The sequence below is a fragment of the Rousettus aegyptiacus genome, unplaced genomic scaffold (assembly GCF_014176215.1).
Source record: "Rousettus aegyptiacus isolate mRouAeg1 unplaced genomic scaffold, mRouAeg1.p scaffold_m13_p_1, whole genome shotgun sequence".
In the NCBI taxonomy this organism is placed as follows: domain Eukaryota; kingdom Metazoa; phylum Chordata; class Mammalia; order Chiroptera; family Pteropodidae; genus Rousettus; species Rousettus aegyptiacus.
The window spans coordinates 22342899-22358383 of NW_023416284.1; the positions used below are offsets into that span (position 1 = coordinate 22342899).

The 15485-nt window shown below is 38.0% G+C and overlaps 1 protein-coding gene across 5 annotated transcripts in view; it reads right to left on the reverse strand.

The window, feature by feature from the left end:
* KIAA0319L (KIAA0319 like) overlaps positions 1 to 15485 on the reverse strand; it is an 85682-nt gene that overhangs the window by 46379 nt on the left and 23818 nt on the right. For all 5 annotated transcript variants that reach the window (XM_016147269.2, XM_016147270.2, XM_016147268.2 and 2 more), the window contains exon 3: positions 10642 to 11171. In XM_016147269.2, the coding sequence (XP_016002755.2) occupies positions 10642 to 11171 (530 nt within the window). The remainder of the gene's footprint in view (positions 1 to 10641; positions 11172 to 15485) is intronic.

Sequence of the window (15485 nt, forward strand, 5' to 3'; positions counted from 1 at the left end):
ACTGTGTTAACTACCTTATAATCCAATCCCTACCTTGCTTTCCCCAACTTCCATATAGTCTTCCTTTGTATTTCCTCCTTAATTTTAAACGCATAAAAGAAGCTGCAAAACTAGTATTCTCTGGAGCATTTGAGATCTTGCCTCCCTGGCATACATCATGAGTTTGGCTCAAGTAAATTCTCATAAAATTCTCTAAAAAAATCCAAATAAAATAGACAGATAGACAGATAAACAAACAAATAAATAAATAAATTGACCCAGAAATAACAAATAACTGGACAGGCAGACAGATGGACCGACAGACAGATAAATCTGACCCAGAAATAACTGATGATAGAACTAGTAGGTAAGGATATTAAAATAATTATTATGATTGTATTTCATATGGTCATGAAGCTATCGGAAAGACTGCATATTTTAAGTGGAGACATGGAAGGTATGTTAAAAAAAAAAAAAAGACCCAAATCAAGCTTCTGGAGATGAATATTACAATGTATAAGATGAAAAATACACTGTAGAGATTTAATTGCAGAAGAAAAGATTAGTAAACTTGAAAACAATAGAAATTATTCAAAATGAAACCATAGAGTTAAAAGACTGAAAAAAATGAGCAAAGCAAATTCTAGGACAAATTTGAGTGGCCAAATATGCTTCTAATTGGATTTCTTAAAGGAGTAGGGGAACAGAAAAATATTTGAAGAAATAATGGTCAGTAATTTTCAAATTTGATGAAAACTATAAAACCACATTTGAACTAAGATTTGAGAAGTTCAACAAGCTCCAAGCACAAGAAACATAAATAAAACCACTCCAAGGAAAAATATAATCAAACTGCTTAAAACAAAGATAAAGAGAAAATCTTAAGAGTAGTCGGCAAAAAAAGACACATTATGTGTAGAAGAACAAATATAAAAATACAGCAGATTTCTCAACAGAAACAACACAAGCTAAAAGACATTGTCACAATATCTTTAAAGTATTGAAGCAATAAACAGAACAACAACAACAAAAACCCTGCCAACTTAGAATTAAGCCACCAGAATGAATAAGTGAGTTTAGCAAGGTTTCAGGATACAAGATTGATATATAAAAATAATTGTATTTCTATATACTAATAACAAATAAAAATTGAATTTTTAAAAATACCAATTATAATAGCATCAAAAATATGAAATACTTAGGGATAAATATGACAAAAGATGAGCAAGATCCGTCCTCTAAAAACTACAACACGCTGCTGACAGAAATTAGAGATGACTTAAATAAATAGTAAGATAAACTATGCTTGTGAATCAGTAGACTATTATTATCATCGATTCTCCCCAAACTGATCTACGGCCCAACATAATCCCAATCAAAATCCTTTTTTAAAAGAAATTAACAAGAGTCTAAAATTTAAATAAAGATACAAAGGACCTAGAATAGCCAAAACAATTTTGATAACAAAATACAAAGTTGTAAAGTTTGCATTATCCAATTTAAAAACTTATTACAAAGCTATCAAGACAGTGTGGTATTAATGTCAATATAAACAAATAAATCAATGGAACCAAGTAGAGTCCAGAAACAGATTCATAAATATATAGTTAACTGATTTCCAATAAAGGTGAAAAGCAATTCAGTGGAGAAAGGATGGTAAAAATATGATGCTAGCACAATTGGATAGTTGTATGCCAATAAACAAAACAAAACAAAACCCTTCCATCCACAGCTCCTACCATGTACAAAAAAAATTCTAGACCTAAATTTAAAACCTAAAACTACAAAACTTTTAGAAGAAAACAGGAGAAAATATTTCTTAGATCCAACACCAAAAGCATGATCCATTTAAAAAACTGATGCACTGAATATCATCAAAATTAATGTCTGCTCTTCGAAAGACACTGCTAGGAGAATGAAAAGATAAGCCAAAGATTGAGAGAGAATATCTGCAAATCACATATCTGATAAATGACTTCTATGCAGAATATGTATATAAGGAAAAAAAAAAAAACAATTTTTTTAAAAAGGGAAAAACATGAACACTTTACCAAAAAAATATGAATAGCAAATAAGCACATAAAAAGACATTTAACATCATTAGTCATTAAGGAAATGCAAATCAAAACTACAATGAGATACTTTTACTCACCTACTACAATGTCTAAAATTAAGAAGACTCACCATACCAAGTGCTGGTGAAAATGTAGAGCAACTGGAACTTTCACATATTACTAACAGGAATGTAAAATGAAACAACTGTCTGGAAATCTTAAAATGTTATATATACACCTACAATCTGATCTAGCCATTCCAGGTACATATACCCAAGAGAAATTAAAACATACGCCCAATCTAAATACTTATACACAAATGTTCCTAGCAGCTTTACCTGTAGCCAAAATCTGGAAACAATCCAAAAACCCATTAACAGTTAAATAGAAAAACAAATTATGATATATCCACACAATGGAACACTATCAGCAATTAAAAGGAACCAACTCCTGACACACACTACATGGATGAACATCAGCACGTTATGCTAAATGAAAGAAGCCAGACACAAAAAACTACATACTACATGGTTCCATTTATATGAAAAGTCCAGAAAAGGCAAATTTATAGATAGCAGATTAGTGGATGCCTGGGGGCTGGGGAGTGGGGATGGCACAAGGGGACTTTTGAGTAAATGGGCACAAGGGAAGCTTCTGGGGTGACAGAAATATTAACTAACTGGATTGTGGTGATGATGTACACCCTATACATTTACCAAAATCACTAAAATGTATGTGCAAAAGGAATGAGTATTATTACTTCAATAATTTCATTACTAAGAAGAATACATAATATATAATTCTATTTATTTTTAAATTCTAGAAAGTCTATGATAACCTAAAGCAGATCGGCAGTTGCCTAGGGAGAAAGGAGCAGAGTGGGAAGGACAAATTACAAAGGGACAGAAGGAAACTTTTCGAGTATGGATATCTTTTGTGGTGATGGTTTTATGGTTATATATAAGTCAAAGATAATCAAATCATACATTTTAAACATGTACAGTTTATATGTCAACTATATTTCAATAAAGCTATCATTAAAAAGTATGGTGTCCACAGAAGAGCAAACATTTGCTGTGGGCAGAGTGGAAAGTAGAAGGGAGTAACAAAAGAGCCATTCATGCAAACAAATCTCTATTTTAGACAGCTGCAGTGTCTGCCTTCTCCTTATTAGACAGACTGCTTCTACTTTTTTTATTAAATAAACAGTATCGCGTCATTGTGTGAAAAGCTATTTAGGAATTACTGCTTTAGAATAAATTTCAAGAAGTATGAATATTTTTAAGTAAGGCAGACAGATCTGTATTTTTAAATAAACAACTTATTATTTAGTAGCATCATTTATTTTTAAAGAAACAGGAAAATGAGATATGGAGAAAATTATTTTACTTCAGAAACTGTGATGTAATAGTGAAATTTTCAGGAGATGACAGGGTTGGTGACACTCGGGTGAAATTTCTTTAGGCAATTTTTTCTGGCACTTGACAGAAATCATAAAAACTAATCCAATTCTAAACAAACTATAAATCATATAATCATGCCCCAGGCGTATATATCTATTTCTTCTTCAAAGAAGCTTTATTCATAATGATGAAAGGTTTCTATTCACATTCCCTTTCTCCACCTCTCCACCTTCCCCCCTTCTCCTCACCACCAGTCAAGGGCCGCCCTCTCCAAACCAAGTAACCTGCCCCAGTGATTAATACCATAATTCAAGATGACTGGGAAACTCTCCATTATGAGCTCTTCCATTTTGAGTAGGAGACTACAGGGTACACACAGGACGTTCACACTGATCTGGGTCACACCATTAGAGTTCTGCTAGGGGCCCTCCTTGGTAAGACACACGCAACCCTGGGGTCTACTTAATATTAAAGAATGAGTCACACAAATTCAGCATTCAACACATTGTGATTTGAGACATAGCTGTATTAAAAAAAAAAACCACCATTGTCATGAACAAAAATCCTCCTGAGGAAAGACAATGTCTTCTTATGCTAGCAAAACCAGTGGGGTTTAAAGACACTTCCCAACCCAATTCTGAGCAACTATAAAGATGGGTCTGGAAAATATGGCAGGGTTTATGTTTGTAGTAGTTAGTTACCTAGTCTACTTAGTGTCTCCGCAGAGAAACTAAAGGCATCATGAAGGGAGAAAAGGGAGGGATGACAGGAGTGTTAACTAAGAAACAGCTGCTTTTGTGAGACTTTTTTCCCATAGCTCGAGTTCAGCCAATTACCAAGAGTCTGTTAATGGATTTACCCCAAAACTCTCATGGCCTCTTGCTTTATACTTAACCTACATAGTAGCCAACAAACACATTTTCAAATTCATTTCACATAGTGAAATCCAGATAAGCAGATAAAGGAACCAGAATACTTAAGAGATTACAGGAGAAGGTAGGCAGCTATGGTTAAAAGAAAAAAAATAAATAAAGGTATTATGGGTCAATCACTAATACTTTAGGAAAGTATAATAGCAGGAATTTCTGCATACCCCCATACAAGGAAATAGGCTGCCCAGACTGTCTCTTGATGTAATAAGCCACACTCATGGAAAATCAGAATGGGGCAGGGAGGTAGGATTGGGGGAGGGCATAGTGAGCATTGACACATACAGTACTGGAAGGGCCTGGGTCACTGAGAGGTGAGACACCCATACAAATTATACAGAGGGCTGAAGGGGGCTTAGCGCTAAAAAAAATTTTGGTGTTTGCTGCTCAGATAACTGAGGATGAGAATCTGGGGGAAATAAACTAGGCCCTGAGAAGTTCCAAATTTGTCAGGAAATATGCCAGAAAATAAATGAACCCTTGGCAAAAATTTCACTAGCCTTAAAGGATTAAAGGAAAGATTTAAAAATAAAAACCAAAAGAAATCAAACCAGCAAAAAACCTGAAAAACAAAACAAACCAAAAAAACAAAACAAAAACAAAAAAACCTCAGATGAAGGGAAACAGAACTGCTTGGGTTTCTGTCCTTGGTTATGCAAGGCTCTTCTCTGTTGCTGCCAACACCCCACGCCTCTACCTCCTGGTAAGAGGTAAGCTCCAGCCTTATTAGTGTCAGCGCAAGAGTTTTCCTTGGTGAAAAAAGTCAGCAGAGAGGTGTCCAAGGGCTTGGCTCATTTATCCTCTCAGTCATTCCACAAAAAGCCACTGGCTTATAGGAGTTGAAATGCTATTAACTGGAAACAGGGAGATGGTGATGGTAGAAAGAGGGACTCTCAGTCTTCCTGAAGTCAAACCTTATATGAGAGGATAACTAATTGGACTTTCATTTCTTGGGCTCAAAGAGAACATGCCCTCTCTTTTCACAGAGCAGGATCAGCAGCAACTGCCAGTGGCTGAAATGCCTGTACAGCAAATGTTCCAGTACCCAATCAACAAGCCTTTATTCTCCTCCTGCTAATGATTCAGAGGTTCATGGCATAGAAAGGATGCAGTAATTAAACCAAGCAGTACCAGCTTCTCCTTGAGAAAGGGGAATAAATTGGTGATATTTTTTTTCCACTTTTGGAATTGTAAAAGCACCACGATACTTGCTCTTGCATACAATATATGTGTTTCCAAAAGAACAAAATATGCTACTGACAACACAAGGCCTTTGCAGCTTTGCAGGCATTTCAGGAAAGACAAGAGCAATCAATATATGATACAATTTTTCCCCACTTTGGATGCAGAATTGCTTGACCTACCTTACTGAAAACAGTACAAACTAGAAACTAGTGCTGCTAGCCAGTCATCCCTAATTAGAAGATCTGCAGAGTACACATTTCTCTTCCCTTCCCTAGTGCATTAAGTAGAAGTTTGAACTCCAACTCCCCTCCTAAAAGAAATGCCTACAAGTTATTCTGAACATACAAGGTGATCCTACCACCTTCAAGAGCTAGCAATGGCCTTCAGGCTAAGAAGCTCCTAAGCATAGCATGTAAGGTCAAACAGAACTTACCTGGATCTGAAAACTGCACTTTACCCATTTTTTTGGCAATGCTTTCTGTTCTCAACATGTAATGCCATACTATTTAATGCCTCTGTGCACAAAGGCCCACTGTCATTTTGGGGACTCAGAGTTCAAGTTCAATATTCCTGCCCCCATACCCCTCCACTCTCCATGTTAGACCAGAAAGCCTGAGATCCTGTTCACTAGCAGCAATTTATTTCCACTGCCCACCACTGATGAAAAAGAAGAAAAAGAACTCCCCAGCCAACACAGGACCTTCCTTCCAGTGCACACCTGAATTTTGCAAGGCCCAAGTCTCCAGGAAACTATCAGGCTTAAATCTACCATATTTCTAATTTTACAGGTCTACTTCTCATTTTATTGGCCATAATTATCCTGTAGTGTGCTGCAGCCAGCTCATTTGAGCTGACTGGGCCCACTTCTCCCAGCTCTGTGTTCAGCGACTTCATGTTGGAAGCTTAATATTTATTGGTCACAGTGGTAGTACTTATGCCATGGAAACTGGCAAAGTACAACTCAGGGCTTGTTACTGTTTTGTTTTCTGTGGAGAAAACCCAGTTGTTAAACATATACCACACTAAACATTTATCCCTATAATCAACTATACTTTCTCTCCTATGAGACCTAACCTCCTTTTTTCTCCCCAAAATTCCATTAAATTGTCTAGAATTCCTACTCCATGATTAAAAAGTCACCTATGTGCTCAGTCATTTCTCATTTTATTCCATATACCTCCTGCAGAACAGGCTAAACAATTGGTAGGATATGGTACAAAATGAAAATGTGGGGGTCCCTTGTTCAAAAATTGAGAATTTAAAGACAACAGCAGCAGAGTATTAAACCAAGAACAGAGCCTTTTTCTAAGTGTGGAGACTTGTACAACTGCACAGGTCACATGCCCAAAAACTAGTCCCTGACCCCTCTTCTTAACAGTAAGCCTGCCCTCCCCGAGGATGTCATTTCCCATGTATCTCGGCAACATGATGATTTATTCTCCCATACTTGAGAATTGAAGGTGAGTTGCTGTTTTATTTACTCCCCTTCCCAATGCTCTTTGCAAACCATTACTCTTCTACTTTCTTTGTAAAAATTTATTTTCCTTTGTCATCTTGCTGCACTACACATCAACTCTCATCATAGCTGTCATCTTCCAACTTACTCATTACTCCTCCTACTTTACTGATGGCTTTGACACTTGGCTCTCAAAATTCCTCTTCACCCCAAGTCCTTGCCTAAAGAGTTAAGAGGACAGACTCTGGATAGAATCAGACTGCCTGGATTTCAGTCTTGGTACTACCATATACTAGCTTTGTTGCCTTGGCCACGTTCCTTAACCTTTCTTTTCCCAAGTTTCCTTGTTTATAAAATAGAGATTACTTCATAGGATTTGTTGTATGGATTAAAAGAGTTAATACAAGTAAAGGGTTCAGAATGGTACTGGCACATGGTAAGTGCTCATTCAGTAAACATTAGCTATTGCTGCAATCATCATATTAAATTCTATGTCAATGTTGACATGTATAACTCATTTGACGTGTTCTTTGAGCTCCTTGTTGCCAATAAATTTCTTCTCCATTCAACCCCAGCAACTCTCTTCTACAGCTACACCCTAGATCCTATAATCACCAGAGCTTCTCCATCACCAAAACCATAATTCAACTATCCTATTCCCTGATTACTACCTCCTGTCCTTCCAGGACTCACAATATCTGCTTCCCATCATCAAAACCTCTGAAGGCCAAACTCCTCTATTGTATCACTGTCAGTCCCTCCTGTCTTTGCCTCTTTTGCAATCTTTTTTTTTTTTTAAATTAAATTTACTGGGGTGACATAGGTTAATAAAACTATATGGTTTCAATAAGAGGTCATCTGGACACTGCATTGTGTGTTCACCACTGAAAGTTAAATTTCCTTCCGTTACCATATATTTGACCCCCTTTACCCTTATCTACCTCCCCTCTTTTCCTACCTTCTAATATCTCTTTCATCCACTCTCTTGATGACGACCTCAATTTCCATGCCCCAATTTCCTTCTATACAAGACTGGCAAAGTTCCAGTCTTGGATAAATCAAACTGTCAGCCTTTTCTTGACAGGGTTGCTGAGAGCTACTGAAGAGTCATACAACTATAAAGGTCAGTACCATATATAAATTCATGGTCTCCATCTTCAATGCTGCCCAGCAATCTTTCTATTTCCTTACCTAGTCTGCCATCTTCTACCCTTCGCAATGGCTATTTCAGACCTTTACTACTCTCTCTAAACCTCTGATTGTCCTGCCTGTACTCACTTATCCCCACTCCACCAACATCTGCTTCTCCTCTCAGAACTGATCTATCTCACATCAGAAAAAAACAGGAACAAGATGAGAACTATCGCAATTTCCTTCGATTAAACCTAAACACCCACCTTAGTTGAACCTACATCTACTCGTTTCTTCCTTCCTATCACAGTGAAGGAGATCTCTCTCCTCCTGCTTAAGGCTAGTCTTGTGCTCTGTGATCTGGATTTTAACCCACCTGCCTTACCAGTCAATGAGTCTCGAAGTGCGGTTCCCACACCAGCAGCATCCGCACTCTTCAGGAACTTGTCACAAATGCAAATTCTCAGGCCCCGCTCTAGACCTACTGAATTGGAAACTGGAGTTGGGGCCTAGCAATCTGTTTTTAATAAGACCTCCAGGTGATTGACACATGCTAAAGGTTGAGAACTAAGGGATTATTTGTTGTTTAGCCCCTTTCCCATACCTTCGGGTTTTCTTTAGTGCAATGGTTCCCTTGCCTAAAGAGCCTCCTATGTGATTGCTTCATGTACATTCTTGTCCTTCTCCAGTCTATTCATTACACATCAACGCATATGATCATATCGTTCCCTGATTCAGATAAAGAGCAATATTTTAAGAAAGCCTCAGCCTCTTTTTTCTCCATTAGTTCTCTTGCTCTGTTTGGCAAACAAAACTAACTTCTCTCAACTTCTTTCTTGATCTTACCATGTTCTAGGGCACCTAACGAACTTTGAAATTGTTATTCCTTCTGTTTGAAATACTCTCAGCCTGTTTCTCTCCCTAATTCCTCCTTTTACATCAAGTCTCAGCTTCCTTCGGGTAGCCCGCCCTTACCCTTTAGTCTTGATTAAGTCCCTGCTAGATGCTCTCACAGCACTCTGCACTAATCCTCTCATAACCTGCATCGAACTTATAATTATTTACTTATTACTGGCTAGTGCTACTTATATAAATGTAATATCTGTTTTCCTTCCTACAGTTTAAGCTCTATTAGGGCAGAAATCATGTTCATGTTATTTACTATAAGTTCCCAGTGCCTTTTTTAGTAGAGTACCTTGCACATAATAAATTTGCTAACTGAGCCTTTGCATACTCTGTGTCTCTATCCAGAATATTTTTACTACCTTTAATCCCTTAGTGAAATCCTACAGATACTTCAAGAATAAGTTAAATATCTCTGTAAAGTCACACCACATACACACCACCTGCCTGCTCAAGTGGATCACTTCCTCTTTTGTATTCCTACTGTACAGTGTACATGACTCTACTTATGCAATTATTATACACTGTTGTAAATACCTATCTTCACTTCTGAGTCTCTGCTAGACAGTAAACTCTGTGAAGGCATGTCTTGTTTACCTTTGCATCTCGAATGTTTAGAAGAGTACCTGACATTGATAATAAGTGTCCATAAGTGTTTATGGGTTTAGTTAGCCTAAGACTATATCTCTAATGTTGCACTGAAAGGCTTTCTCTTAATATTAAATCCGGGTTCCAATTCTAGGTTTGCTGCTCATTAGCTGCACAATCAAACTGTTTAACCTTTTCAGGTTTCCTCATCAGTAAAACAGGGCTAATAATGCTTACTTGGAAATATTGCTATGAAAATGAAACAAAATGACATAGTACAATGATTAGCACATACAGTGCCTAGCATGCAGAAGCCTCATTCTGGCTTCTACTTGATAGAGAAAACTAGGACGAAACAAATACAAAAATAAGTCACAGCAATCAAGGGAGACAGAGCATAGAGTTGAGTCATTCCTTTTAATCGCTGCCTAGGAAGATCAACAGTGAAGAAACATAATAAGTGGAATAAATTCTACTGGTGGTACCTCCCTTGGCATACAAAGCTTGGTGAGAATTCACCCGAGACCTCTTGGCTAATGGCCAAATCTGGCTCCCTTAATCTGTGGTACCAGGCATGGTTACTTCAGACTGGAATAGAAACTACCTCATAAGGAATGTGTTTACAGGCAGAAGATGGGCGAGGAGAACTTGATTGCAACCACATCAATCAAGTGTTTTGCAATCTGGCAGAAAACACTGCAGAATCGTTGCTGGAGACTGACACCCACACAGCAGCGCTCACCTGTAGCCAAGAAACAGTTTAGACTAGATAATGAGCAGCTTTCTGCTTTCACCAAAACAACGGTCAGACTTGCATAGAGTGAACACCATCTCTAAGGTCAAATTACCTTTGTTCATTGGGCAGCACCCAGGAAAATCACACCAAGCAGTTTTATACATACACTCCTCAGCCCAGGAGCGCTGCCCACAAACACCAGCTTCACTGCTCATGTGTGCCGAAAAGTAAAAGCAGATTTAACAGATTCTCTGCTCCTTATTCATAATATGCTTACCTCTTCAGAGCCATTGATATTCTGGTCACCTAGTTCCTTGGAGTCATTCACGTCAGAATGCTGTGTCACTACTACAGGTGTAATTTCTTCACTAGGACTCTCTCTCTTCCGAAGCTTCCTGAGTAAGCTCCGCTGGTCACTGGAAGATAGAGTGGGCCTGAGTTGAGCTCTAAGAGGGCTCTGCCTCCTCCACGATGCCCTGCTCCAATCTAGTCCCAGAATATGTGGTACACCATCTTCGGGTGGAAAGCCCAAATCATCTGCAGTTTGGGATTTTTTTAAAAACACCAGCATAGAATTGGAAGAATTTGTCCTAAAAGGCTGGCAGCTCTGGGGCCTGCTGCAGTCTGCCTGAATGCACATCCCTTCTAACCACCAAAGGGCATGGCAGGCCGAGTCCTGACAGCAGGCAGCCCAACATGACTGGAGAGAAGGGGTTCCTTCAAGAAGCCAGAGGTGATTTTCTCCCCCAGATCTCACGCCAACTCCAAATTGTGTCTTCACCTGCTGGCACCTGCTCTCACTGGCATCTAAAAACAAAGAATGAAAATATTTTAGGATGAAATAAAAACAGAGACTGCTGTTCTGCAAAGAGCCCTGAATGCCAACATTGGAGGCTATTTTGAAGACTAGTTTTTAAGACAGTAGGAAAGCTGTCTTCCAACTGGAACAGAAGAAGCAAAAGAGAGTGTTTATCAGCTCAGGATATTTTAGCATGTAGTAGTACTACTCCACATTTATCACTGGCTCCCCATCTCAATAAGCCCCTTCCATGTAGGCCTTTTACAAAGAACTGAGTTCATGAAACAGGAAAAAAAATGAATTAAAAAAGCTACTCTGGTGGCAGCATATGGAGGGACGGGGGTAGGGTGCAGAGTCCCATCATTTGATCTCCTATTCACCTCCACGGCATTTATCAGGGACAGTGTGAGAACTACGGGACCAAAAGGGCAGGTAGCTGAACAAGCTGGACTACTTCCCCCGCTGAACTGGCAGCAACGCAAACTGAGTACTCTTGCAGGTTACAGGTTAATCCATTTCCTAATCAACTGTTTGCCAAAGTTAAGTGGTTTTGCATATCATGGTATCAGACAGAGCAACAGTCAAGCTTACCAAAAATTTTAATCACATGAGGAATTCTGCTGGATGAACTTCCTAATAATGAGCCATATCATGATAATAAGTAAAGGAACAAGTACAACAGTGACCTACTGTGATTAACCTAGATAAACATGGCCCAAAATTCTGGCTAATCCTACTTATGGGTAAACTTTTGGGCTGTTGAATTACTTAAGGTATGGCATCAATTTTTCTGAAATGTTACCTCACTTCTGTTTTCTTAGATGAAAGTCGAAGCATGTTCTAAATGAAAGTTGTTATTCAGAGTTTGTTTTAAGGTCTTACTTATACAAGTGTCTGTAACCACCCATGATCAGGCTTACATAGGGCCAGAACCAGGGTGAGCAAGAGAGATGCCTCAGGCATAAATTTTACGGAGGCTCTCACTCTCAGATGAAGTGAAATGAAGGTGCGAGACGTTTATGCAGGTGCAAGGTTGGCTCACCAGCCACTGAGGCCTCCTTAAATGTCGTACCCTCAGTTCCTCTTTCTTCACCCTAGCCCTGGTCCTGTGGTTATAACATACAGTATATTTTAGAATTATATGTAGAAAATACACAGTGGAATCAAAGCACTGAAGAGTTAGAATCATGTCTGCATGCACACATAACTGAAAAAGGGCTGTGACTAACTAAAGCAACAACCTGACGATCAGCCAAAGCCAACTTGACTCCCAAGAAATACTTACTAAATGTCTAACAGACTAAATGTGGACACCAGTGAACTGAGAGATTAGAAGAAAATAATGGCAGGCTTCTGAGTTATTGAGCTGAGCAAGCGCTAGGGAAGCCAATCTACCATTGTTCTTTAAAGATACACTGGTACCAACCTAACACCAGCCAAGGCAATTTAGAAGGCTGGAAAAAAAGAGAATCATGTTAAGATGAAGAAATGGCAACTAAAAAAAAATAATAAAGCTATGAAGAGATATAGAACACAGAGGCAGCTCCAGACTGTGGCATAGGGAAGGAGACCCCAAGCAAACTCCTTGCTGAGCTGAGGAAAGAGTTCAAGGTGACTGTGATAGCTAGAATTTTGGAACAAACTACCAGAAAAAAGGAAGCTATACAGAGAAAGAGCTCTAGACATCTGGATAATGGTTTCCTTCAGTCTTTGACTGACTGCTAATTTCTGCCAACTGTAAGATGAAACAGCATGAGGAAAATCAGAAAATATTTTGAACCAAATAAAAATTAAAACACAACTATCAAAATTTGTGGGATGTAGTTAAAGCAATGTTTGGAGGGACATTCATTTACAAGTTTAAATGCTTGTTTTAGAAAAGAAACCTAAAATCAATGATCTAGAGAGACAAGGAGACTGGTATGTGATGACAGACGTGAAGACTGGAGTGAACCAGCTGCACACCATGGGATGCCAAGGACTGATAGTGACCACCAGTAGCTAGGAAGGGTCAAGGAAGTATCCCACCTAGAATCTCAGATGACCAACCTTACCAACACCTTGGTTTTGGGCTTCTGGCCTTCAGAACTACTGGCTTATGCAGGATTCTCTGCCCTTGACTGGGAGACAGTCCAGGAGACAGATGCCTCCAAGACTACCAAGAGCCTAGATCCAGAAATTACTGACATTTGGGGATCTGACTATGTCCTTTACCCAGATTGAATGGAGATGCCTGGATGTTATTCAGTGGACATGTATAGGAATATGCTGGAAAATTATGGGAATCTGGTGTTTACGTGGATTCTCTCTTCAAAACCAAAATTAATTGCCTAAATGGAGTGAGGGGCACAGCCCTGTACCAAGCTGTAAGAAGTTTCATCAGGTACCTATGCAGTGCTGAAGTACTGGCTTGAAGCAAAGCTGTCAACCCTACAGCAAAATACTTCTGAAGGATCAGCTCTGGAAGAGCGAACAAAAAGTGTCATGACTGACATAGGCCTGGACTGGGAGGACAGAAGCTCCACAGAGAAGAAGCGCTATAACGCAGGGAAATCTTCAAATATAATTCCCCCTTTATTAGCCATGAGAGAAATCATACTGGTGAGAAATCCCATAAATGTAAATGTGGGATAGCCTTTATGAGCAGCTCGTCTCTTCCAAATCATAAAATTCACATAAGCAGGCAACCTTATAGAGGTATTGAATGTGGAAAGTGTCTCAAGAAGCATGCGATAATTATTAATCATCACAGAATTCATTCTAGAAACTCCACAAATGCAATGGATGTGCGAAAGCTTTCAGAAAGAACAGTGTCCCTTTAAAAGTCATCAGAGAATTCATACTGGTCAGAAACTCTGCAAATGTAAAGACTATAGGAAAGCCTTTACTCAGAAAGCAGCCCTTACTCGTCATGAGAGAATAAATAGTAGAGAAACACCTTTTAAATGTAATAAATGTTGGAAAGCTTTCAGAGGTTACTCGACTGTGTTGGAATATCAGAAAATCCATACTGATGAAAAACCATACTAGTTTAATGAATGTGGAAAAACCATCAGGAAGAGCGCAACTGATATCACCTGAATACATACAGGAAAGAAACCCTATCACCATAGTAAATGTGGAAAAACTTTCAGTTACATCTCTTTTGCTGGACATCAGAAAACTCATCGTGAAAGTAAACCCAATTGGCGTAATGACAACAGGAAAGCTCAATTCATATTAAACATCAGAGAGTTCATACTAGACAAAAACTCTATCATTGTAAGAAAGGTGGGAAACCCTTCAGGTACAGCCCAGACTCTGCTGAACATCACAAAATCCACACTGAAGAAAAACCTTATGAATGTAATTAATGTGGGAAGACTTTTCCACAAAGTTCAGCCCTTAAACAGCATAAGAAAATTCATAACAAAGAAAAGGCCATCAATTGTAGCTAACATGGTAAATCATAGAGTAGTTAATCTTTATTCCTTCTGGGCACTGAAGAGAAGACATTCAATAAATTATACATTTATCAAAAATATACTTCTAACATGTGTACTTCTAACATGGAAAGCTCACTTATGAGAATTTCATTATGGTATAGCTTGTACTGGTGAACTATTTGAAGAATCTAAGTGTCTATCGATATGGAAATAGTTACTAAAGAATACTATGTGCCATTAAAAACAATGAGGTAGAGCTCTGTATACAGCCATAGAAACATCTCCATGATACCTTGTTAAGTTAAAAAAGCAAGTTGCAGAAAACCTACGTATTATGGTCTTATATTTTTTAAAATGAATCTTTTTTGTTCGTACATATATATTATATGCATTTAAAAAGATCTGGAAAAATAAAAACCAAATTTTAACAGCAAAAAAAAAAAATTTTTTTTATGTTTTAATCATAAAAGCTATAAAGGGAAAAGTAAATTATACCCAAGATAAGTAAAGAAAGGAAAAGATAAAAATAACAATGAAACAGAAAACAAACAATGAGAAAATCAACAAAACTAAAATCTCATTGTTTAATAAAACTTATAAAGCTCTAATCAGATTAATGACAAAAAAGAAAAAAAGAGAAAGAGTGAATAGTCATAAATTATCAAGAATGAAAGGGACATGACTCCTGATTCAGTAAACCAGAAGAGCAAATTATGGCTCAAGGGCCAACTCCAGATGCTGCCTATTATTATAAATAAAGTTTTATTGGAACATAGTTACATTAATTTATTTATGTATTGTCTATGACTGCTTTGCTATATGATGGCAGAGTTAAGTAGCTGCAACAGTTATCTTAAGACCTGCAAAGCCTAAAATATCTACTATCTGGCCCTTTAA